The 23002-nt window shown below is 41.5% G+C and overlaps 1 protein-coding gene across 7 annotated transcripts in view; it reads right to left on the reverse strand.

Moving 5' to 3' along the window:
* The window catches only part of ACOT9 (acyl-CoA thioesterase 9), a 31227-nt gene extending 9505 nt beyond the window's left edge, over window positions 1-21722 (reverse strand). For 3 of the 7 annotated variants that reach the window (XR_010072171.1, XR_010072170.1, XM_063343127.1), the window contains exons 1-15: window positions 21535-21721; window positions 20027-20118; window positions 17933-17959; window positions 14912-14957; window positions 11002-11172; window positions 10879-10916; window positions 8056-8139; window positions 7356-7459; window positions 6180-6253; window positions 4106-4173; window positions 3023-3134; window positions 1795-1885; window positions 1249-1334; window positions 347-434; window positions 8-158 (exon numbers count right to left, since the gene is read on the reverse strand). Coding sequence is in view for 5 of the 7 variants with exons in the window: in XM_063343127.1 (XP_063199197.1) it covers window positions 8-158; window positions 347-434; window positions 1249-1334; window positions 1795-1885; window positions 3023-3134; window positions 4106-4173; window positions 6180-6253; window positions 7356-7459; window positions 8056-8139; window positions 10879-10916; window positions 11002-11172; window positions 14912-14957; window positions 17933-17959; window positions 20027-20118; window positions 21535-21548 (1246 nt within the window). In the remaining 2 variants the exon portion in view is untranslated. Of the gene's footprint in view, window positions 1-7; window positions 159-346; window positions 435-1248; window positions 1335-1794; window positions 1886-3022; window positions 3135-4105; window positions 4174-6179; window positions 6254-7355; window positions 7460-8055; window positions 8140-10878; window positions 10917-11001; window positions 11173-14911; window positions 14958-16365; window positions 16530-17932; window positions 17960-20026; window positions 20119-21061; window positions 21280-21534 lie in introns of those variants that run through there. The other 4 variants (XM_063343162.1, XM_063343143.1, XM_063343152.1 and 1 more) reach the window with 4 other exon arrangements.
* Between the last annotated feature and the right edge of the window lie 1280 nt (window positions 21723-23002).

The following is a 23002-nucleotide window of genomic DNA, read 5'->3' on the forward strand; positions in this document are numbered from 1 at the left end:
TACTTGCCTCCGTAAGTTTTGGGGACAACCCGTGGGACCTCATTTTCTGATATAAACGTAAAATGGAAGATATTGGTTGTGTGGTGCTCCCTGGTATCTGCATCATAAACCTCACTGTGTACTCGAACCTGGATGTAGTTTTTTTCTGTGTAACAGACCTACGTAGTCAAGATAAGAGTTATAGGTCATAATTCATCACTGGCATTGAAAAACTGTAACAGACTTCATTGCACTGTTTAACAAGAAAAGTCATACACTCTCATAATGCACTGCTCATCATCAGCAATTAAGAGTGACTACAGCAAAGATAAGTTTTTCTCCTTTTCAAAAAGAAATCAACTCTTACCTGTCCAGAGAGCAGTAATAAGGATCCAACCTCAACTGGCCTCTGAAACATGATATCGTCAACAGACACAATAAAAGGTCTGGAACCCCTGAGCAAGAAAAAAGAGAAATTTCTTCTCAAGAATAACAAAGGTATTTGGAGAAATTTAAAATATTTCATTGCCAGCATTTTAATGAAGGGTTACTAGAAAATAGATCTCTCTTAAACACAGGCCACAGGAAGCGCTAAAGAATTATGTCATCACCCATGACAAAAATAACTGGAGGAAACCTTTCACACACATAAAAATACACACTCTCTAAGGACACATTATTGCATCATTATTCTATCTTATGACTTACACTTGCTAGGCAGTCTTCATGCCATCATTGCTTAGGCCTCAGTTTTCCAAGCACTGATATAAAACACTTCACTTTCTATCAGGCTATGCGTGCTCCATTAAACTTATACATAGATCTTTGCTGGGTGATGACCTCAGTCACACTTTCTAAGCATAAGCAGTTACAAGAAGGTGGTCAGAAACCATTCCTATTGAGTACAGAATGAAGATATGCAATATTTATTTGACCGAACGTCTATTTTACATGGTTAGAAAGAAAACATATCTTCAAAAGTCAATCTCAATAGATTGGTAAGATAAAAGAGAACAGAAAAAGGATGTATTTTCTATCTTGACATGTAATGCTTAAAAACCAAGCTCCAAGGAGCAAGATGCTTATCTCTTTGTAAATGTAACAGATGCTCTAAGTAAAACAATGCTCTGTGCTAATAGTGCAAGATTCTACTAGACACCTAGGTCTTTTCTGCTCAGATAGTCATTAGGTTGGTTAGCCTGGCTTCCCAACCTATGTATATGTGCACAGGGCTCTGGATTATGTAAGTATGATAGGTCTACAACTCACCCATAGCTGCAAGCAGTTGCCCATCCTAGTTCAAATGCTTTTCTCATGAGAAAACCCCCAAAGATCCTGTTGAAGATGTTCCGTTCCTGTATGTAGAAACAAAAATCAAGCTGCTATGTTACATACATTCTTTTCAAAGCATGGTATTGAAGTCTGCACTTCAGTTCACAGTATTTAACGGCACTCCCAGCATCTGAATGCATAAAAAGCGCTACTGAAATATATGTGCAAAAGTTCAAATGGCTGAGGCAACTTTACTTAATAGGAGCTCATCTGACTCATTTGACAACATAAGATAAAAACTCAAAATTCATCAACAACCAGAAGCCCAACTTAAACACTTTGCAAAGGAATTTCTTTGCACAAAATGAATAGTCTAGTAAGAAAACAAGGTAATTAAAAATCTTCTGTTTTGCAGTGGCAATCCATACAGATAATAGAAAAATGGTGAAAGAAACTAAGATCTAAATACATTGCAAAGACTGCAGAACCAAAACAAAATAATGGATAACTGTTTCTGTAATTCATTAATATTTTTCAAAATACCTGAGGATGGCAAATCTGTAGACCTTTTAGCTTTGCATCTTCCATCCACACCGAATTGGGTGGTAATTTACGACTCCGGAAACTTACTGTCCTTTGGAAGAGACAATAAACTTTATAGCCTACATTAACAGAATTCCGCAAGTCAAAAATGCACAAATAGCAAATACAGACAAACACTACAAAGAAAACCCAAACAAACAAACAAAATAAACCACCAAAAAACAGAAATGCTATGACTAAAAGCCGTTCTAACTGACCTTGAAGCCTTATCTAAAGTGATACTTTGATTTGTTACTGCAATAAGCCTACACTCCTAATCTTTCAAAAACTTCTGCTAATGTTCAAGCTTATGTGAATGAAAAAACTCAAGAAAGGTACACGAAAGAAAAGATAAATAAATCACAACCACAAAGCACACACTTTGCCAGAAAAGCCTTACTCTGTTTTTTAAGTCATAAGATGAATTAAAAGCACACAATGAGTTAACAGAGTAATTCAACATCAAACATGCAGACAGTCTGAGGTTTTTAAATCCAGACAGAAGATGTACAAAGTAAATCTGCTAATTTTAAGGGAAGGTATGTCTCACTTTGGTAAACAGCTTTGAAAACAACAATTATGTAATGTTAGTAAGTTCAAGAAATTATACATTATCCTCAAATCCAACATTGCACTAATGTCATTGTTCTATCACCAGCGGCACTGGAAACTTTCGCACGAATCTCAAGTATAAGGGAAGTACACCAACACTAGTCTCCCTCAAATAATGTTGTCAGATATTATATTTAAAACAAACTGCAAGATTACGTGGTCAAAATATGGCCAATCCCTGCCCTCACAGGTTTTTTTCCAAGATATCATGGCAGAAAACTCTTAGACTGTGCAAGTCACATGGCTGCAAAACCATTCCCTTATTTGGCTAAACATCATTAACCTTTTTCCTCAAGATTATTCATAACAGCTTGCTCAAAAGCTCTTTGTACTAACTCTGTCACTTTTACCACACCTAATGCTCTTGAATGACAGAAGACTCTTTTAAGAGGTGTAGACACCGTATTACATTTTGTACCTGTGTTTCAAATAAAACGGCCCAGAGTTTAAATCGCAAAATAGGAAAAGAAAAAGCATGCATTTATTCCAGACTACCCTCTTACAAGCAACCACTCAAAAGGCCCGCTACTTTTCCCTCTCTTAAGACTTCAGTACTCCTCCCCCCTCCCCTTCTTGCCTTGTGTCCAATGTATTAAGGAATATGTCATGAACAATGTTTCTTTCTTCTGCAGTGGGAGCCATTTTCAGTAAGGAGGCAGTACTGAAATCAATCCTCTTCAGCTTGTTCACTAAACATAAAAAAAAAAAATATTCATATTTGAGTTCAAAGGAAAAAAAAAAACATTTGGCTTGGCTCTGGAGATTTTAACCTAGAATCAGCTGTCTCTTTCCTTTTTTCTTTCCCCCCCGTAAGTTAAAAGCTGTAACTTCAGAGCTCCATAGATTCAAAGAGAAATCTGGCTTTTAGAACTGACTGCATGAAAGAAAAAATAAAGCAGAAGTTCACTGTTACCTCACCAATGTGATGAGGATCTTTTATACATACACTGTGATACCCATCCAACCACCTCTCCTACAGAAAACTTAAGTACTCCCCTCAAAGTACACAAAAACGTATCAAACAAGAAACCCTACAGAACAAGCAATCTTCTTCAGGTTTTGCCAATGGTACAAAGATGTAAATTTATGATAGAATTCATTACCATATGCCACAATGATTGAAATTTTAGTTTAAAATACCTCCTGTTCAGTTTATTCAGTCTTTAATGTTTCTCTAATTCTCTGCTTTAAAATTCCAGCTTGAAACAAAAAAAGATGGAGATACACGCTCCTTCCCCTGCTCTCCCCCTTTCTTTTTCTCAGTTTCTTTCCAAAAAAGAACATGGGTGCCCAGATGGGGAAGGAGCTGTGATGCACCCAGCAGACCCACTATGGGGGCAATCAATCAGCCAGAGCGTTAGGAAAGCCTGTGTGCCGCGCTCAGATCTGAAGTGGAGCAAGCATCTTGGAAATGGAGAAGTCACGGAGGGGTGCAGAGCACATCAGAAGTACCCTTGCGTGTCAGTTTAGCCAAAGCATTTCCAAGAATGTGATATAGCAGGCTTTTAAACTCTCTTACACTACTGACACGAGACAGAATAAAAATCTGATTTTAAACAAATTAGGAGCATTTCTAAGCAGAACTTCTGAAGTCTACTTCCTTCCAGCTACTAAGTTGAACCTGAGGCAGATGCGCATACTACCAGGAAGTACGACATACATTCCCCTTGCTTGAAGATTTCTTCTTCCTCAGGGGTCTCAGGAACGAGTGGATTAACAAATGCTGGCCTACAGACAGGAATTTTTTTTTAAGTTACAAACATTGTAAGAATTTGTCCTGTGAATACATTATAACATGTCTTCCATGTTTGCTTACATACACATTACAAGATGAAAAGACATACACTTCGGGTTATGTGGCAGCTGCCAAGAGAGTATCATATTAGCTTTGACTCTGAAGAGGCAATTCAGTGATCCAACCACTATCCAGTATAATTGAGAAAGAGTAAGGAATGCATCTATGCTTCTTAAAGAGTTAAAACTGTACCCATAGTTTATAATGAAGATTATTCAAGCAGAAAGCTGCTTAGAAACTCAGCAAATGAAGATGTGATGATCTTGGGATAGTCTAAAAGAGATACATAAAACTTGAACAGTATCATTCCTCCTGGAATAGAAAGAGCACAGTGCCATAGCTAGCAAGTGTTCTTATAATCTACACGTTCCCATGACACCCTTATCAACAGCCAAAAGCTGTTTACCACATGTACTACTTATCACAGATGATATGAGGCCCTCAAGTACAAATTTGTATGTTTATTTTACTGCACAAGTAAGTTTACTCTAACCTAATTATGTAACACAATTATTTCTTTTCACAAGGCAAGGCAAATGCTTAATTTTCAAGAGCCATTCTTCCCCATAATTTCCAATTATTATTTTTCCAATTATTATTTTTGCTGAACAGTTCACCTCTATCCCAAGCCTTTACAAGAGGCACGGAGAGAGTACCTTTCACTTGGAACAAACTGCTCTTTCCTGGTTTGCTAAAGCTCTGAATTTTGGAGACACACCAGCTCCTGCACTGCAGAGTTCATTCTCCCTCTCCTCAGCCCAGGACACATCTACATCAGGTCTCCTGCCCAAGCCCCGAGCTGCTGAGATGCAAGTTTGTTATGATCCAAAAGCCACACAACCGTGTTTCTGTGGCACTTTAACCAACCTAACATACCCTGTACCTCTCTATAACATTTTTACATCACATAGAATAAATACTGTGCTTATATGGACACAATGCTTCCCAAAACACAGCTAGCTTGTGGCCAGCTGGCTTGAAGAACAGCCACTGAAGTTTGTATCTATCTGCACAAGTCCATACAGGCTTGTCCTCAGTCAATCTGCCAGTGTATAATTACAACAGATTTGACGTAGTTCTTTTGCAAAGTAAGTCCTTAAAATGAGAACCATAAATACAAGTGCTTTTTTTTAATGTATGGTATGTTAATGGGTTCTAAAAAATATCATAGATCTGAAGGAAACGAACCTGATAACTACTTGTAATATAATCATATTGTATATATATATAATATAATCATATATATATATGATTTATAATATAATATTGTTTATTACTTTTGCAGGTTATACAAGAAAGATGTAAGACATACAAATGTTTTTTTCTAGGGCTGGAGTCATATAAACCAAAACTGAAACTGAGCAGCCTGTTGGTTTAATGACTAAGGAAGTACAGAGAGAGTGAAATCAAAAAAATAAGAAACTTAATTTTGTTTTAGTTCTCCGAAAATACTTATCAGTTCCATGTCACTTTCTTAACCAAGTTTTAGGCTGAGTTATTTGGATGACACCTATCACGTGTCTATTAGGGAATTAATGGTACTATTCACTCAAAGGCTATTTAACCATTGAGACTCAACCTTTTAATTTTTTTTAGGGCAGGAAAGCAATTAATTCTAACAACTACTGTAGCATGCAGGTGGGTTTTTAGCCAACTCATTCACCTCCATGTTCATCAGGCCAGCCAAACACAGGGAAAATCTCTTAAAGAAAAGGGTTAGAACCCAAGACTAACAGTAATTCCCAGTATCATTTGACTGCTGAAATCAATGCTCTGAAGCTTGCTCCAAGAAAGTAACACTTGCCAGCAGAAAACGACGACTATGTGACTTATTTATCACCTACACTGTACGGTTTCTACACATACATAGGAAGCTGACATGTTCACTATTTTTACCATAGCAGGAGTCTGAAGACTATTTTCCTGTCCTACAAATTACCTTTTATTTTCTGGATCCCGGGCCACCATGACAAAGGTTGCATCTAACACAGGGCTGTAATCACCATCATGTAGCTAAGAGAGACAGGAAACAGTTATATTTTTAAACTCTAAAACTGTAAAATGTGCTTAGCAAGCTATTCAGTTGACATCGACTATGCAATCACACTGTTAAGGTTGCTTACTTTCACTTTCTGTCATCCCTTGTAAGATCTCTCACAATTGGTCAAAGAAGAAAATAACACAAACTCAAACTCTAGTTTCAGGAACTCTGCAATGTAAACAGTAAGCATGGAATGCTTATTAACTACCAGTTTCAGCTGGGGGGCGAGAGGAAACTGACACAGGCATTGTAAAAGGACCCACTGACCCTTTATTCTGAGAAACTCCAAAACACCAATTTGTTGTCAAAACTAAATTGCTGCTAAAGCCAGCACCAGGAGGAGTTCAGACAACAAAGGTGTAACATTATCTTCTACATCAGAGACCTTACTTAAGGAGACAAACCGAATCAAAAAATATTTACCTATCTGAATTATAGCTACTAATACCACTTAGGCACTTATAGCATACCTTTGTTACTCTAAATAATTAAATTACTGAATTAATGTTTCAATTAACTAAATCAACTGACATTAAATATTCAATACAAACACTAAGGAATTTTAAATTGAATTATTAATATTCCTTCTGCTTCCTGCACAGCGTAGCCTGGTTACACCCTTCACTTAATTTATTTTCTATTATTTAGTATTTAATAACTCATTACAATAATTATTACACATAGCAGATAAGATGAACACAAGAGAGCAAATTTAATCCTGAATCTGAATACCAATATTAAAAATTATAAAACTATAAAATGCATAGATAAAAAGAAAAATAAAGTTTTTCAAAAGCAGGGAGAAACTTCTTTAAGAAAATACAGAACACAGACACCTATTTTTTTCTGTAGGAGTACCGTGTTCCGGTTTAATTACAAAATGCTGGACTTGGCAGAAAGATGAGCAACAGAGGATCTTGCTGCAGCTACACTACTGGAAGTCATCTTGGTCTTGAAACACTAGCGCAATTCCAAGCCCTTCAAAACCAGTTATTCTAGACAATATAATTTAGACTGATAATGTCACCATCCAGAATTCACCTGAAGCACCTCATGACTGTCACAGGAACTAACCTGCAGCATGTGCATCTTCACTTCCATTGAGGTCCTTCCAACCCAAGAAACATTGCCTGTGAATTTGATGTCACAGTCTGGATATATAATCTTCTTGCACAAATCTGCAAGACAAACATTAGAGGTTACTGGAGACATCTAATATTAGAAAGACTGGATTCTCTAAGACCTTTTTCTGTTCTGTAAGTGCCAACACACACAAAGACAACCCACAAAAGACAGCTGTTGCAACAGACAACACTGCCAGCCTGCAGTTTCTACCTTATCAGACTTCTAAAGCCAGAACAGGAGGAGGAGGAGGCAGGCACACAAGTGGCAGATGGATGGCAGAGCCACAGAGGTGTTTAGTAGAACATGTGACATAAGCAAGGTCCAGCTCCACCAGAACAAACACTGTCCAATAATGAAGCTGAGAAACTCACATGACAAAATAAAACCAAACGCAGAAGTGCAGGAAGCATGAAAGTAGTATTTTGCAATGAATGGAAATACAAAATGCTGAAAAGCATCTACAAAAGCCTCTTCCCTTCCCCCTTCAACAAAAGCCACAGTAATCGCAGTTCAAAGCCAAAACAAGATGAAGTGAACTAAACAGGAGAGGGAAGCAGATATCCTCCATAACAACCATGGGAAGGCAGTAACTGCTGAAAGAGTAAGACAAACAGATGAAACCATTTCTACTGATCAAATTTCCACTTACTGATTTTATCCACCAGAGCTGTAACTATTGATAATGGAGACCTTGGCTGCATTTCCTGCTTGGTATGAGTGTAGCAAATTAGAACTGTGGAGACATGAAAAGTGGGAGTCAGCTCTCAGTTGTCCTATAGTTTAACAAAAAAATTAGTGGAGCAGATCAAAGCCATCTTTGTGAAGCATGAGAAGTAACTACAAAACTAAAGTATCCTATTGTAGGAGTGCACACAAATTCCACATTTTCATGTATGTAACTCATAGGATTCCTATAAAGAAAACAGTGACTGGACCGCTATCTCAGCTATAAGCATGTTTACTTACCACAAAGAGAAATTTAGCTGAGCACTTTCACAGAATCATAGAACGTGTTGGGTTGGAAGGAACCTTTAAAGGCCATCTAGTCCAACCCCCTGCAGTAAGCAGGGACATCTTTAACTAGATCAGGCTGCTCAGCGCCTCATCAAGCCTGGCCTTGAATGTCTCCAGGGATGGGGCCTCCACCACCTCTGGGCAACCTGTTCCAGTGTCTCACCACCCTCATTATAAAGAACTTCATCTTAATGTCTAATCTAAACCTACCTTGCTCCAGTTTATAACCATTGCCCCTCGTCCTATCGCTACACGCCCTTGCAAACAGCCCCTCCACAGCTTTCCTGCAGGCCCCCTTCAGGTGCTGAAGGGCCGCTATAAGGTCTCCTCGGAGCCTTCTCTTCTCCAGGCTGAACAACCCCAGCTCTTCCAGCATTCTTCATAAGGAGAGGTGCTCCAGCCCTTGGATCATCTTCGTGTCCCTCCTCTGAACCCGCTCCAACAGGTCCATGTCCTTCTTGTGCTGAGGGTTCCAGAGCTGGACACAGTACTCCGGGGGCGGGGGTCTCACGAGAGCAGAGTAGAGGGGGAGAATCACCTCTCTGGATCTGCTGGCCACGGTTCTTTTGATGCAACCCAGGATGCGATTGGCCTTCTGGGCTGGACTTTAAATCAACCCATTGCTTCTCTACTTTGAATACCACTTAATCTATTCCCTTTACCCCTGCATCCCACCGTCTCAGATCCTTTCTGCCTCCTGTTTTGATTTCATGCAGGTTGTCCAAGGACACATGCTATCTGGGGACTTATTTTCAAACACCAATTCTTTAAAGAGGTACAGATTAGATAAACTGTGCCTTACAGGCATAAAAGCATAGTCAGAGGTATTTATCACACTGTAATTACTACTAGCCAAACCACTATTTAAATTAATTAGCTCTGCTCAGAAGAGCACATTCAAGTAAACAGACTCCAGAGTAACACGAGGCTGCAAAGACCTTTTTTCTAGTACTCAGATGATTTTCACTCAACACAGACTTCCATAATCAAAAGTCTGTACTTAATGAGATAAGAGAGAAAGAATATCTCTGTACTTCCAGGTAATCTAAGACTTTTTTCCCTTAAAATTCCTAAAGTCACAATTCCAAAAACGGTTATGCCTATCAAGTCATGACATCGATACGATTAGTAAGAGTCTGAATGGGATTTATCAGAATCCTATTGTCAAAGACAAAATACTAGAAGTCAATCAGACCTTTATGCATCACTGGAGGCAGGATGAAACGGTACATTTTCCTGTGAAAACTGCTGACCCACGTCCTGAATATTGTGTAATTGGGACAGAATCTCAATTAACCCAAAACAATACATCCCCAGTGGAGCTGACTAAAGCCCTGTATGACTACAAACAAGACAAAGATAGGAAAAACCCAAGATCTTCACAGATTTCCAGGGAAAATAAGCATGGCACAGAATGAAAAATAGGCTCACCTCATCTACCAATGGAGGGTAGCCAATAGTTTCAAGTCTCCTTTTCTCATTCAGGACAGGTACTGAAGCCACTATCTTCCACATCCCAGAAAGAAATATAAATCATCTAGCTATTTTGTGTCTCCTTGATAGACAGGTGACATGCATTCACTTGTTTCTCTGCCTTCCTCAATTTTATTTGTCTGGACCCATAGAATGTTTTTCTTTTCTGCCAAAATACCTGTTCTACTCAGAACTTCCCCTTAATTATTCTTTGTCAAAAACCTCCATCAAAACACTCCCAATCAGCTACAGAACTTTGATGAAGGAGGAGGTCACCTGGTGACACTTTAAGAGACAAGCATCTCCAAGTTTTATTAACAACCTAGCAACTAGTTTATCTGCAAAACAAAAGTCAAAGATCTTGAACTTGTAAAGATCATGAATAAATGCAAATCATGAAAAAAATAAGAAATCTAACTCAAGAAATAACTGAGTTGTTTTTACTCTTAACATCAATTCGGAGACAGAACCCAAGAATTTATACCAAGTGTTTTTCATTTGTTCTCAATGGATACATTCCATCCTTTCCCCCTACATGCTCTTCTTCCCAAGGAGAAGATCAAAATATTTGCAACTTACTATCTGTTGGGTTTTGTGTGTTGTTTTGTGGAGGTTATTTTAAGAGAAAAATCGTATGTTTTAATTTGAAGTAGTACTCTCGGCAAATTTTCTCTGATTTAACACTCAATGCAGATTCATAACCTAGGATCGTTTCTCAGTAAATTATTCTTGTAGCTGGTCCTTTACAAAATTGGCAGAGGCAAGAAGCTGAAGCTGAGCAATTCTGCTTCTGTCTGTTCTTTATCACCCTTTTTTCTCTTTCAGCATCAGTATCTTTTCTTTTTTTCCTTCCCCTTCGAGATACTGTATTGATGTGATTCCCTCTCTGAGGTCACACTGTATTATACCAAACAGCACTCAACAGTACTCAAACTCACTTTGTCTGCATTACTTGTGCATACTTTACAAGAGCATAGATACATACCTCCTAAACTGTCAAGATCTTCAAGTATCCTTCCAAACCTGTAAGATACAGTGGAGGGTGATAATTAACTACCAGCATTCACAGTAAATGAAAGTTAACACTTTCCTGTATGTGCTTTGTTACCTTACACTGTTGTGTACATTCAGATACTTTTCTCTTATTTCAGGTTGACTTCCTAGAGGCAGAATAACTTCCAAGTAGCTATCTTTCATTCTCCTAGGAGGGAGATCTTCCTGCCGTTTTGCCAGTAAAGTATGGAGAGCTTTTCTTTCTTGCATTGCTTGCACATGATCCCTGGGAAGAAAAAAAAAGAACCACTATGTCTGGAGCATGACAACAGAACTGCAACCCCAGCTAAAAGATGTCACACTGAAGATCATCAAAATGAAAATAAAAAAGCAGTAAAAACAGCAAGACACAGTAAGCGTGCCTTGAAAAGAAAGTTAAATGCACGCAATCTAAGCAAGGCTACTGCAGAAAAGTTTTAAACAGTTTTGTGTACGTGTGGCAAGCACATACTTTGCACTAAAGAGATGAACAACATTTATCTAATTCTGAATGCTACCAAAATGGTTCCCCTTGAAAAGAACAAATCAGACATAATTTAACATATGAGGTTTTGTGCATATTCGTGTCTTCCATAGCTACTTATATCACAACTCCTTCTGCAGTGCCAATTTTAAAGGACTGACTATATATTTACGATCTCTCCCAAGAAGGAAAACGGATGTATGGTGCTGGTTAGCAATGACAACAGAGAGAATTAATCTGCTAGGACTTGCTATCATCCACAGGTGATTTCTCCCTTTACAGCATCAGTTCATGCAGCATACACTAGATCAGCAAACTAAAAGAAAGGGAAGATGAATCTATTTCCCCCCTCTCTTCCTACCTGGTTGTCTTATGACTATACAGGAAAATTATGGAAAGAAACAAAACAGAAAAGGGAGCACTACCCCTTCAGAGCTGCTTTTCCAGCACCACCAAGTCAGAGGGGTTGCAACTCTCACAAGGGAGTAAGGGCCAACCTATTGTCACTTTTTTTTCCTGATCTACCATGTTGGTTCCTCCCACAAATATCTCCAAGACAGAACAACCCTGCCAAAGGTTTGCTCTTACTTGTTCCTGCGAAGTTTCCTCTCCTGAAAAGCGCAACCTGACTGAACAAAGCAACTATTTTGTAACATCCCTAAAATCAATAACAAAGCATTAAAAACCTAAGGGTTAAACATGCAGCAGTTTCAGTATAAAGACAAAGAGTATGCAAAACTATGAATCCATTTCATAGAGCAAGACAAGGCATAAAACACTAAGTAACCAAACTTAATTTTAAATTTGTGGATATGTGCCATTCATCCAGTATTGCATGCTGCATTGCTGAGATACAAGTGCTGTTGTGTTTAACAAAACCAATTAAAAAAAAAAAAAGAGAGAAAGGGAGAGAGAGAGAGAGAAAGGGAGAGAGAGAGAGAGAAAGGGAGAGAGAGAGAGAGAAAGGGAGAGAGAGAGAGAGAAAGGGAGAGAGAGAGAAAACAACAGAAAGAACCTTTTCACCAAAAAGAAAATTTAAGTTTTGACTTCGGATGAACTATGGGTATTAGCCATTTAAGACGAAGGCTTTCTTGGCTTGAGTTTTATTTTTGGGAGAGGAGAGGTACAAAGCAGTCATGGTTCAACACATTTATATTCCCTCTCCTCTGTTTAATAATTTTGGGGGAAATATGCATAACCCATGATCAAAGAGAGCAAAAGTCTAGCAGAAAATTTCAGCTAGTTGTTTGTTTGTTTTAAATATGAGGTATGGTTTACCTCATCTAGGCAACATGACTACTGCAGAGTTCAGAGAAAATAGAAAGATAACAACTCCTCCAGAGGATTAATGTTTGAAGTTATGCCACTGCATCAAAATAGAATATATACTAGATGAGTTAGGAAAGACGCAATGTCCAAGATAATGCACCTTTATGCATTTTAAAAGATTTTTTTCCAACATCTTTCAGTGAAAGGTTCAAGAGAAATTAATCAGAGAGTAAATCAGAAATTTATCTACAAACACACAGAAACCAAACTAAAAATTCAGCTATGTTCTGTTTTCACCAGTCTCATCCTGGCTCCTCTGAGGTCAGCAGCAGAACCCTTCTTGACTTCGGCTTCAGAATGTACTCTTCATTATATGGAAACGTTGGGCTCAAGGTAATAACATTTTTCAACATACAAGTACTGTTACACACTGCAGTACCAGTCATACAGTAACAATACTTAATCCAAATATTAACTAATGCCTGCCCTAAACACTCTCAGAAATGACATTATTTGTTTCTCAAACGGCTACAACTCTACCTAGACTGTAATTCGCAATGAACACATTAGAAGTTTTAATTACACTTTAAGTTCAAAACCAGAATAAATACACAAGCAAAATATTTCTTTCTAATTCAAAATGCCACTGGCCTTTACAAGAGAAATCATGAACCAAAGTTTCCTTTTAGCATAACTAATGGCCAAAGGTGTTCCTCCACCATGCATCTCTTCCCTCTCCCAGCAATGCAGACATATGCATATCAGTCCTCCCCTAGTTCTCATTTTGGGACCCCCATCAAGCTGTTTTCTTACGTTTGTCCTCTTTAGGCATTCTGTGGTCTAACTTGATTAAAGCACTGGCTGTTCAGTCTCCACGTGTATCAACTCTTTGCCGCTCCATTTTAAAAATGGAATCTCAAAGGCTACGTGATCCATGTCCTCCAAACCTCCCCGTATCAAGCCTGTCACTCTCAAGTACTTCCAGCTAAGGGCTCCCTGGCTTTACTTCTTCATGGTGGTTGAATCATATAGTACCCTGCAAATCATTTCTGCTGTATTTTACACAGCACAAGAGACATACCTATCTAAAAAAACCACTGCTGTGGTGATCCTGGCTTCAGTCTGCTCTCTCTACATGGTGGGGACAGTGCGGAAAAAGAAACGTATGGAAGACAAGACTTGACCTCTCAAAACTCAATCCTCAGATGGTATTTCCATACGGCGTACTTCCTCCACAGCCATTCTGGGCTGCAGGAAAGGTTTTTTTTTAAAAAAATCAATTTCTAGAGCCCTTTTCAGCTGACCTACCAAAAATTTCAAGCCCCCTCACACTTACATACTAATATTACTATGCACAAATCAGCTTCCCAGATTCAGGCATTTTCTTTAGCGTGCCTATAATCTGTTTAGACAAACCTAATCAGAAGGCCTGGACGCATCAGACACTCCACTCTGACAAGCCTCTCCCCTTCCCCATCAGTGCACAGTGTGAAATAAGAGCTCAGCAAACACAGCCATAAGAAAATCAACAATCAATACAATAAATATGAGACCAACCAAAGGGCAATATGTAATTTCCCCAGACTGCTATACTGACTTATTCAGAATTGTTAACAGTAGAGGATTATAGTCAACTCTGGCTTATTGAATGTAATGGAGGGGGAGGAAGGAAACCAGCATAAAGCCAAAACATGAATGATTTAAACTGTACGTAAATTAATCCAAAATTAAGTTACAGCGGAGAAAAAAAAATGCCCAAGATGCTCCTGACTAAGGAGACACAGACCTCATGCTGACAATTTTCCGAAGTGACATGGGTGCTACCAGGCCACCCATAATGCAGCCTGCTTCATGTTGAACCAGCTCAGCTGCCTCTGAATCCAGTGCAGGACAAATCCACCATGCAGGTAATCCACCAACAGATGAATCAAGAGGTAACAGCAACATAACATTTTCAGTTAGACTCTAGCTCTTAAACTTCCATCAGATACAAAGCTAATGTGAGATTCTTGGAAGCATCGAGATCACGCATTTCATTCCTTTGGTGATAAAGATCTTCTGCCAGAGAAACCTAAGAAGTTTGTGATCCACAAAGTAATAATTCAGAAACCTTGTTTGCATTAGTTTTCAGCTGGATCTTTTTTACTTCCCCAGTCAGCAAGCTAACATCACTACCTCAACCCCGAGTTCTCTCTGCATTTCACAAATAAAGTAAATTTAATGTACACTGTACCTCCAGTTGGTAGATGCTCCCACTATATCCCTCAATCTGCTCCGCACTGAAAAAAACAAAAAAATCAAAGCAAATCAAGCTTAGTTCTGCACGTGATGAATGTGAGGTTGCCTGGTGCTACGAGGCACAATCCTCATCCCAGAACAGGAAAATTAAGCAAATTCATGCAAATAGCAGCCTAGAAAGAAAAGTTTGGCCAAATTCACTGATGCTGTTAGTAGGCATATCACAATAATGGGTTGAGTAACATGATTCCGTAGCTTATTATGTACAGCCAACAAAGACTGCATCTTGAGTGTTTGTTAATGCAATCAAGCACCTGCAACGCTAATTAACAACTGAAAAAAACATCAGATCAAGATCAGATTGAGGAATTTTGATGTGAAAATATTTCAGCCTAAACATAAACAAACTGTTGAGATAACACAGACCAGAAAATCATAAAAGAACATAAAAAGGAATGGTACAGCTCGGAGAGAGGGAATGAAGAGAATACTTTTTAATTAGTCCCACCCATGAAGGCAGGTAATGTCAGCAGACTGGCTGCTGCCCGCAGGGTTTGATAGCCTAAATTATTAGCAGCCTCTAAGAACACAGTGTTAAGACACTGAGGACAGTCCTATAAAATAGCTTCCAGCACTATTTGCACTATCAGAGTTAATGCCAGTTCTGCACAAGTTTTTCCTAAATTTCAAGAATAAGCTGCAAAAGCAGTTTTTCTGCTCCCTCCTTTGATGAGGCTATTAAATGTGCTAAGGTCCCGTCAAATCTATCAAACTACTCTTTCACTGTTAGTCAGATGAATGTGTGCTATTTGGACACATCCGAAAACAAGCAGCAACACTTCCCACTCTCTCAGAACAGAAGAAAGTTGAGAATTTGTATAGTAGGATTCCTTGCTTATTTACAAAGATTTTTACACAAGTGAGTTCAAATATTAAGACAAAATAGTTAGGGACACATCAAGGAAAGGCTACCAAAAAAAATCCAGAATTTCACAGTGAAACAGAAAAAGGGCTGCTGGTGACCCACGAGCTGATCCGTTATACTTTTAGGTCATTAAACATCATCAGGCTTGGCACTTTTCAAGCTAAATGACCAGTCAAGAGTATTCACAGTGATCAGCAAGCTGTCCTATGAACCCTGGAGCAAGCAGAGCCTGATTGCCTAGGTAATCACACACCCCTCTCAGTCAGATCCACCTGGCTCTGCCCCCCTCTTCCCTTGAATACGTTCACTTCAGTTTCTGCTGCTTTCCTGCCTAAATCCTCCACAACTCCACCACCCCTAACGCCCCCTTTCTTATTCCTTCCCCTCCAACAGCCTCAACTCCCATCCCTACGCCCCCCCAGCCCGCTTCTATTTTGCCTGCCCTCCAGATAAGCACCAGCTGCAGTTAGCCTAGAGTTACGCGAGGCTGACTGCCGGCCAGCACATAGATCCCAGTCACTCACCAACTCCCAGCAAACACCATGGTCCATGGCTGACCCCACCACTAGCTCTGGGACCCTAATGAACCTCCGATTCGGAAGCCAATCTTCACAAAGCTTGTGGAAACACGGCGCTCTCTGAGATTTGCGCTCAATCTATTTTAGCTGACATCAAGCAATGAAAGATTCTGGAAGAAAAAGTAGGCAAGATAGGCAGACAGAGACAAAACCAGATTGCTCAGGCCTCATTTCTTTAGGAAATTAGGCGAAAAACATGATTTGAAATTAGAAGAGTTTCACTACTTTTTCTAAGAACAAAAAAATTTCAGCAAAAGAAATTGATTGAAAATCTTAGAGGTTTTTTTTTTTTTGATTCATTTTTTCTTAAGAAGCACTGGGCTTGTTTACAGAATAGGTACTACTTTCCTGTTACTCACACTCCACCTGTGAAGCTGCCATAGCATGCATTTGATAAACACAGTGTTAACAGAAACACCGTTACAGCTTCTAGAACACAAAACCTCTATTTTTCAACAGTGTGCAGACTGTGCCGGGATGGAGGGGGAATAAACAGCACTTTGTTTGAACCAAGTTTATCTTCCTTTTCAACTCTAAAGAGGTAAAAAGCTCTGAAAAAAATCTCGGATCCAAACCTGCAAACATGTATGTACATTATTAGTCCCATTTAATACTTCTGATTTCAATTTTAGGCATACACGTAAACATTTGCCAAGCTGAGATCACACGATTTTTATTTTAACAATAAAAGGGACAGAGTGTAAAAGTGTTTCTAAATTGTTGCCAAGATAAACGTAGACCATTTTACAGGCTCATAAGTACATAGTTTTTCCTCTTTTTTTTTCCCCCGGGAAAACTATATTGCTCTTCTAGATATTAGTTATCTTACAACAGAAATTTAAGTAAGTAATTAAGCATAAAAATCCATAAACTCTTTCTCTTTCTTATTTGGCAAATGTCTTAGATGTGCAAAACTATTACAGCAAATGGGGTTTATCCACCATTATCATGTTGCGTATTTCACAGTATCTCCTAAACTGTGGTAAGTGGATCATTAATGCCAGAGCAGCAGGGTCTGAATTTATTTGCACTGTGCTGTGATGATGGACATGAGGGCTGCTGGACAAGGTCACTGCACTCATTGCTGTCAATGAGATCCACGCTCCCTTGCGCCAGTGCCTCCCCAGGCTGTGTCCAGGTTCAGATAGACCACTAGGATGTATTTTACCATCAGTTTTGGTACAGAGCTTGGTTCGGGCTTCACTGAAAAATGCAGAATTCCAGTGTCTGAAATGAAGCTAAGTACTTCAGCAGTTGCTATGCAAGAGATTTTGTATCCCACAAGCCTCTTAGAAATGCGTTACCCAGCACACCACAGTGTGCTGACAGAGTTCTAGTACAACAATATTGCCACAAATAAGATCGGAGCCATTCACTGAAGGCTTTAAGGAAGTCAACAGAGAAGAAGAATAGCATTTCATTCTTCATGAATGCTGAAGTAAGGAAAAAGAATAGCTGAGTAAGTTTAGTGTTATAGCAAATATTAAAATATGTACAGATTACCACAACACACCATTATTCACATGAATGGGTAAGTGTCCTGTGGAGTGGAAAACACAGGTTAGATTAACAATTAAAAGAAACAATGCAAATTACATCTACTAAGGGGTTACCTGATCATTCTACCTGCTTGAGTACCATTTACATGTTACCATTTTAGTAAGCAACTATAGGCAACCTGTCCTTGCCTGATTTACAATCAGTATCTTTGTGTTTTCAATTGAGTTAGTCCTTTGCGTCAAAGCCAGCTTTCCAGTTCCTCTGTCTATTGGGTCCCCGTAGTATTTGCTTGTGGTGTAATTCCAATCTGGCTTTCAAACTTGGTGCTACCGTGTACTGTTGACAAGCACTATTAACTTTGGAAAAAACATCTAGACCATTTTTTAGGAAGCAGGATGAGAGTTATCTCAGAGGAAAATTCCAAAGTCCTGCTTGTTGTAGCATTTGGGAGAACCATGGAAGAAGTGGCCAGCAGGTGGAGGGAGGTGATTCTCCCCCTCTGCTCTGCTCTGGTGAGACCCCACCAGGAGTACTGCGTCCAGCTCTGGAGCCCTCAGCACAGGAAGGACATGGACATGTTGAAGCTGGTCCAGAGGAGGGTCAGAAAAATGGTCAGAGGGCTGGAGCACCTCTCCTGTGAGGACAGGCTGAGAAAGTTGGGGCTGTTCAGCCTGGAGAAGAGAAGGCTCTAGGGAGACACTATTGCATCCTTTCAGTACCCCTTTAGGTACCTTTAGGGGCCTATAAGAAAGCTGGGGACAAACTTTTAGCAGGGCCTGTTGCGACAAGACAAGGGGTAACGGTTTTAAACTAAAAAAGGGTAGATTCAGACTAGATATAAGGAAGAAACTTTTTACTATAAGGAAGGTGAAACACTGGAAGAGGTTGCCCAGAGAGGTGGTAGATACCCCATCCCTGGAAACATTCAAGGTCAGGTTGGATGGGAATCTGAGCAACCTGATCTAGTTGAAGATGTCCCTGCTCATTGCAGGGGGGGTTGGACAAGATGTCCCTTCCAACCCAAACTATGCTATGATTCCAAGTGAGGGCATTCACAACCAGGACCCAAAGTTGGGAGGTGGCATGTGAAAAGCTAGTAAGAATAAGTATTTGGTGTTTTGTGAAAGCATGGATACCAAACAAAACGAAACTAGTTTACATGTCAGAAAAAGTTTGTATAACATTATTTAAACATTAACATTTTGTAACCAGATCTCAAATATTTAGTTATTATAGTCCAAAAAATATCAGTATTCCTCATAAACAATTCACAGGCAAAGTCAGGATGGCCTCACTGCTTTACTGTTTTTATTGGCCTTCTAGGTGGTATCATTATGAAATATCCAACTAAAAAAGCAGGGTAATATTTGCAAGTATGCAATATTCTATATCTTTGCTTCTCTCCTTTAACCTCCCAAATTACTATTTATTAACAATAATGAAAAAAGTTCTCTAACAACCAATAACCTTTGTTTTCTCTTTTACTGGATAACCCGGGGTTTCTATTTAGAGAACAGAGGGGAAAAGAAGATCTCAGAAACAAGCAAAACTCCATGATGGAGTTACTCGTACCTGGCTCCTACTCCCCTGTTCTCATTACATGGGATTAGAATGCAAGAAAACTTTTTTTTAAAGCTTCTGTAAAAGGAATTTTCATGAGGCAATGCTGCTGATCTGATTAAAAGATTTCTTCAAGTTTATGAAATGAACAGTACAAACACATTAAAAGTTCTGTAAGACATTATTTACACTCAGTTCCTCTAGTTCTTGGCCGTTCTCTCCAGTTGCTGTAGTACCTATCTGTAGACAACTTGAGAAGTAGTCGTCCCTCTATGAAAGACTCACACGCTCTTCTAAGACTAAAGAACCAGATGAGCCCCTCAAACCAGGACAATCTGCAGCTTCCATGGTTATGCATATTTGTTGCCATTAATCCCCAAACACATACAGTGATTTTCTGCTACTTACTAAACACTTACACCATGAGCTAACACTCAAGGGCATGCCCATTAGCCAAACCATATTAACACATGAAGGGCCACCACCTGAAAGAATAAACTCCTTAGAAACATTTCTAAATGTTCCGAAGTACAACCAAGTTTTTTACCTTCAGACATGTCTGGAAGCATTGACGAGCCACTGGTCACAGAAGCGAGTGTCCTAGCCAGAACAGAAGGAAGCTTCCTCATGGTGCACAATCTATAGGCAGAGCAGAAGAATTTAGTGTCATTAAACATGAAAATGACTTAGAATTTATCTTTGGAATGGCACTGATTACTTCAGAAACCCCCCTCATTTTTAGTCTGATTTTTAGAACCAGATACAATTAGTACAACAGTTCAAGCCCGCTGAAATTCTAAAGGATACCTGTCCTTATCTGAAAACAGGAAGGAAGAATGGTTCGCTGGTAGTAGCTGTTCTCTTCACTGACTATTCAGATGCCCTGGGACAATCAGCTTAGACCAAACACCAGCTTTTAGCCTGTAGACACCCTAATAAAGTCAAAGGCTGTGTGAATCTAGAAAATCATCCATGACCCTAACCATACACTTCTCCTGCACTTGTCTGGTGTGCATGGCAGTGGAAGATGCACAGTCCCCTTCAGCTAAACCTGATCTTCTCCTCCACAGCTTAGCACTGTTGCAACTCAGAACAAGTCTAAAGTGCAGGGTATAACCTGCTTAGCTGTTCAGCAAGAAGGGACAAGCGTGAAATCCTTCAGAGAATGTAAGCCACCCAACAATTCAGTAAGTCATCAAGCGGGTAATACCGAGTGCGGCTCCTCCAGGCAAGCAAAACTGTGGTAACACAAAAATACACAGAGGGTCAGCAGGACTAAAACCCCTCATGACAGTTCACAGCACTGTCCTGACAAGGCACATGGGTTGCCTGTCGCTTAATTTCCTCCAGCTGAGGCAGGTGTTTCCCCCGAAAAAAAGAGGCAAATCCCCAGGCACCAGCAGAGAAGTAGGGCCACGTATACAACTCTACGTATATACTCTTCATGTACATATCTACACATATGTATCATGTACACACAAGCTTCCTTTGCCTGCAAGCATACTAGGATTAGTCAAGAGAGTAAAAGGGGACACACACAAAAAACTCCACCCTGACATGCCAGCAGAGTATCTCATCTTACCAGAGATGACATGAATGGTAATGGTGAAAGCTCTCTAAAACTGGTGCAGCTCCTGCACCCAATTCATGCCTCACAGCACAGCCAGCACCCGACCCCCCACGCAGCCCTGCCTGCACCCCCGCAGGGCTTCACCGAGCCCAGTGCCATGCGGAGGCGCCCAGCGAGGCGCCAGCCGCTCCCCACACGGAGGGGCCGGCACCGACAGGGCCGGGCGCCATCGCCCCCAAGCCGCGCTGCCGGAAGTTTTTGGGGTACCACGCCCCGGCATGGACCCGCCGACCACGGGGCCGAGCCCCCCACGGCAGCGGGCGGGCGGGCAGGCAGGGCGAGGCTCGGGGCCCGGCACCCCCGGGCGGGGCCCTGGCACGGCGAGGAGGAACCGCCATCTCCTCCCCTCAGGGAGCGGGTCTCCGCCGGCCGTCCGGCCGTCTATCCGACCCCCCACACGGCCCTACTGCCGCTGGCAGCCTTACCGGGTGGCCAGCATGGTGCTCGCCGCGCCGACACCCACAGCAGGAGCGGGACCGTCAGCAGGGCCGCCGCCCGCCCAGCGCCTGCGGGGCCACGCCCGCCGCAGGCATGCGGTCCTCCAGCACCATAGACGCGCGGCTCGCCCGACGCAGAAAGTGCTCCGTGCGCGGCCCTTCCAGCCCCCGGGCGGGGCCGCTCGGGGCCGGCTCCCCACGCCTTTCCCCACCCCCCCGGGGCCCACCGCCCCCAGCCGCTGGGCCCCGGCCGCCCGCCCGCCAGGCACCGCGCCCTCCGCATGTTGGGGGGGGCCGCCGGGCCCCTTTCCTCCGTCGCTCTCAGGGGCGTACGTTGGGGCCGTTAGCGACCGTTAGGCGCCGGGCGGGTCGCGGCAGAGCGCGCGGGCCCTGCCCAGGACTCCATTTTAATAAATACCGTTATTTTTTTATTTTTTAATATTTGTGTTTTCGCTGTGTCTGGAGGAGGAGCGGGCTCACGGGCGCACAGCCGGGCACTGCCAAGCCCAGATCCCGCCGATCCGTCCCCGGCCCGGGCTGCGGAGCCGGCCCTCGGGGGCGCTCCCCGGGAAGGCGGCCCGGTCCCCACAGCGCCCTGTGCCGCCGGGGCACGGCATCCCGCTGGGGCACGGCATTCCTCCGGATCATGCTGTCAGCTGTCCCAGACCTCACACCTCCCCAACAGGTACCCCTGCTGCCCAGCCATCTACTCCCGGCCCTGCTGCCCACGCCGCCGGCCAAACCACACACCTACCCATTTCTAAAATCGGAGCCTATGCCATCAAATACATGGGCCAGCAGCAACCCTCCAGTGTCTGAAGGCGGCCTACAAAAAAGCTGGAGAGGGACTTTTTACAATGGCATGTAGTGATAGGATGAGGGGTAATGGCTTACAACTGGAAGAGAGTAGATTTGCATTAGATATCAAGAAGAAATTTTTCACTATGAGGATGGTGAGGCACTGGCACAGGTTGCCCAGGGAAGCTGTGGCTGCCCCATCCCTGGAAGTGTTCAAGGCCAGGCTGGATGGGGCTTTGAGCAGCCTGGTCTAGTGGGAGGTGTCCCTGCCCATGGCAGGGGGGTTGGAACTAGATGATCTTTAAGGTCCCTTCCAACCCGAACCATTCTGTGATTCTATGATAATCCATCATGGTCCCAGAAAACAGTGGAACTATCAATGCAGGTTAATGTCTCTGCAGTTCAACCTACCCGCTCACCATTCCTGAATACATCTCATACAGGATGGTTGTGCGGGTGAACCCATGCCCCTCCAAAACGATCAAGGAGAGATGTGACTGGCATCCTGGGGGCAGGACTAGGAGTGTGAAACAGCATAGACATTGGAGTTTTAGCAAACAAAATAAGCTTGGCAACAAGTGATTTGCATAAACTAGAACACCCATTACAATCTTCTTTGAAAGCACTGGGAACTAGTCAATGGCTTTTAGCTGATATA

This window comes from Chroicocephalus ridibundus, chromosome 1, assembly GCF_963924245.1.
Source record: "Chroicocephalus ridibundus chromosome 1, bChrRid1.1, whole genome shotgun sequence".
NCBI lineage: Eukaryota > Metazoa > Chordata > Aves > Charadriiformes > Laridae > Chroicocephalus > Chroicocephalus ridibundus.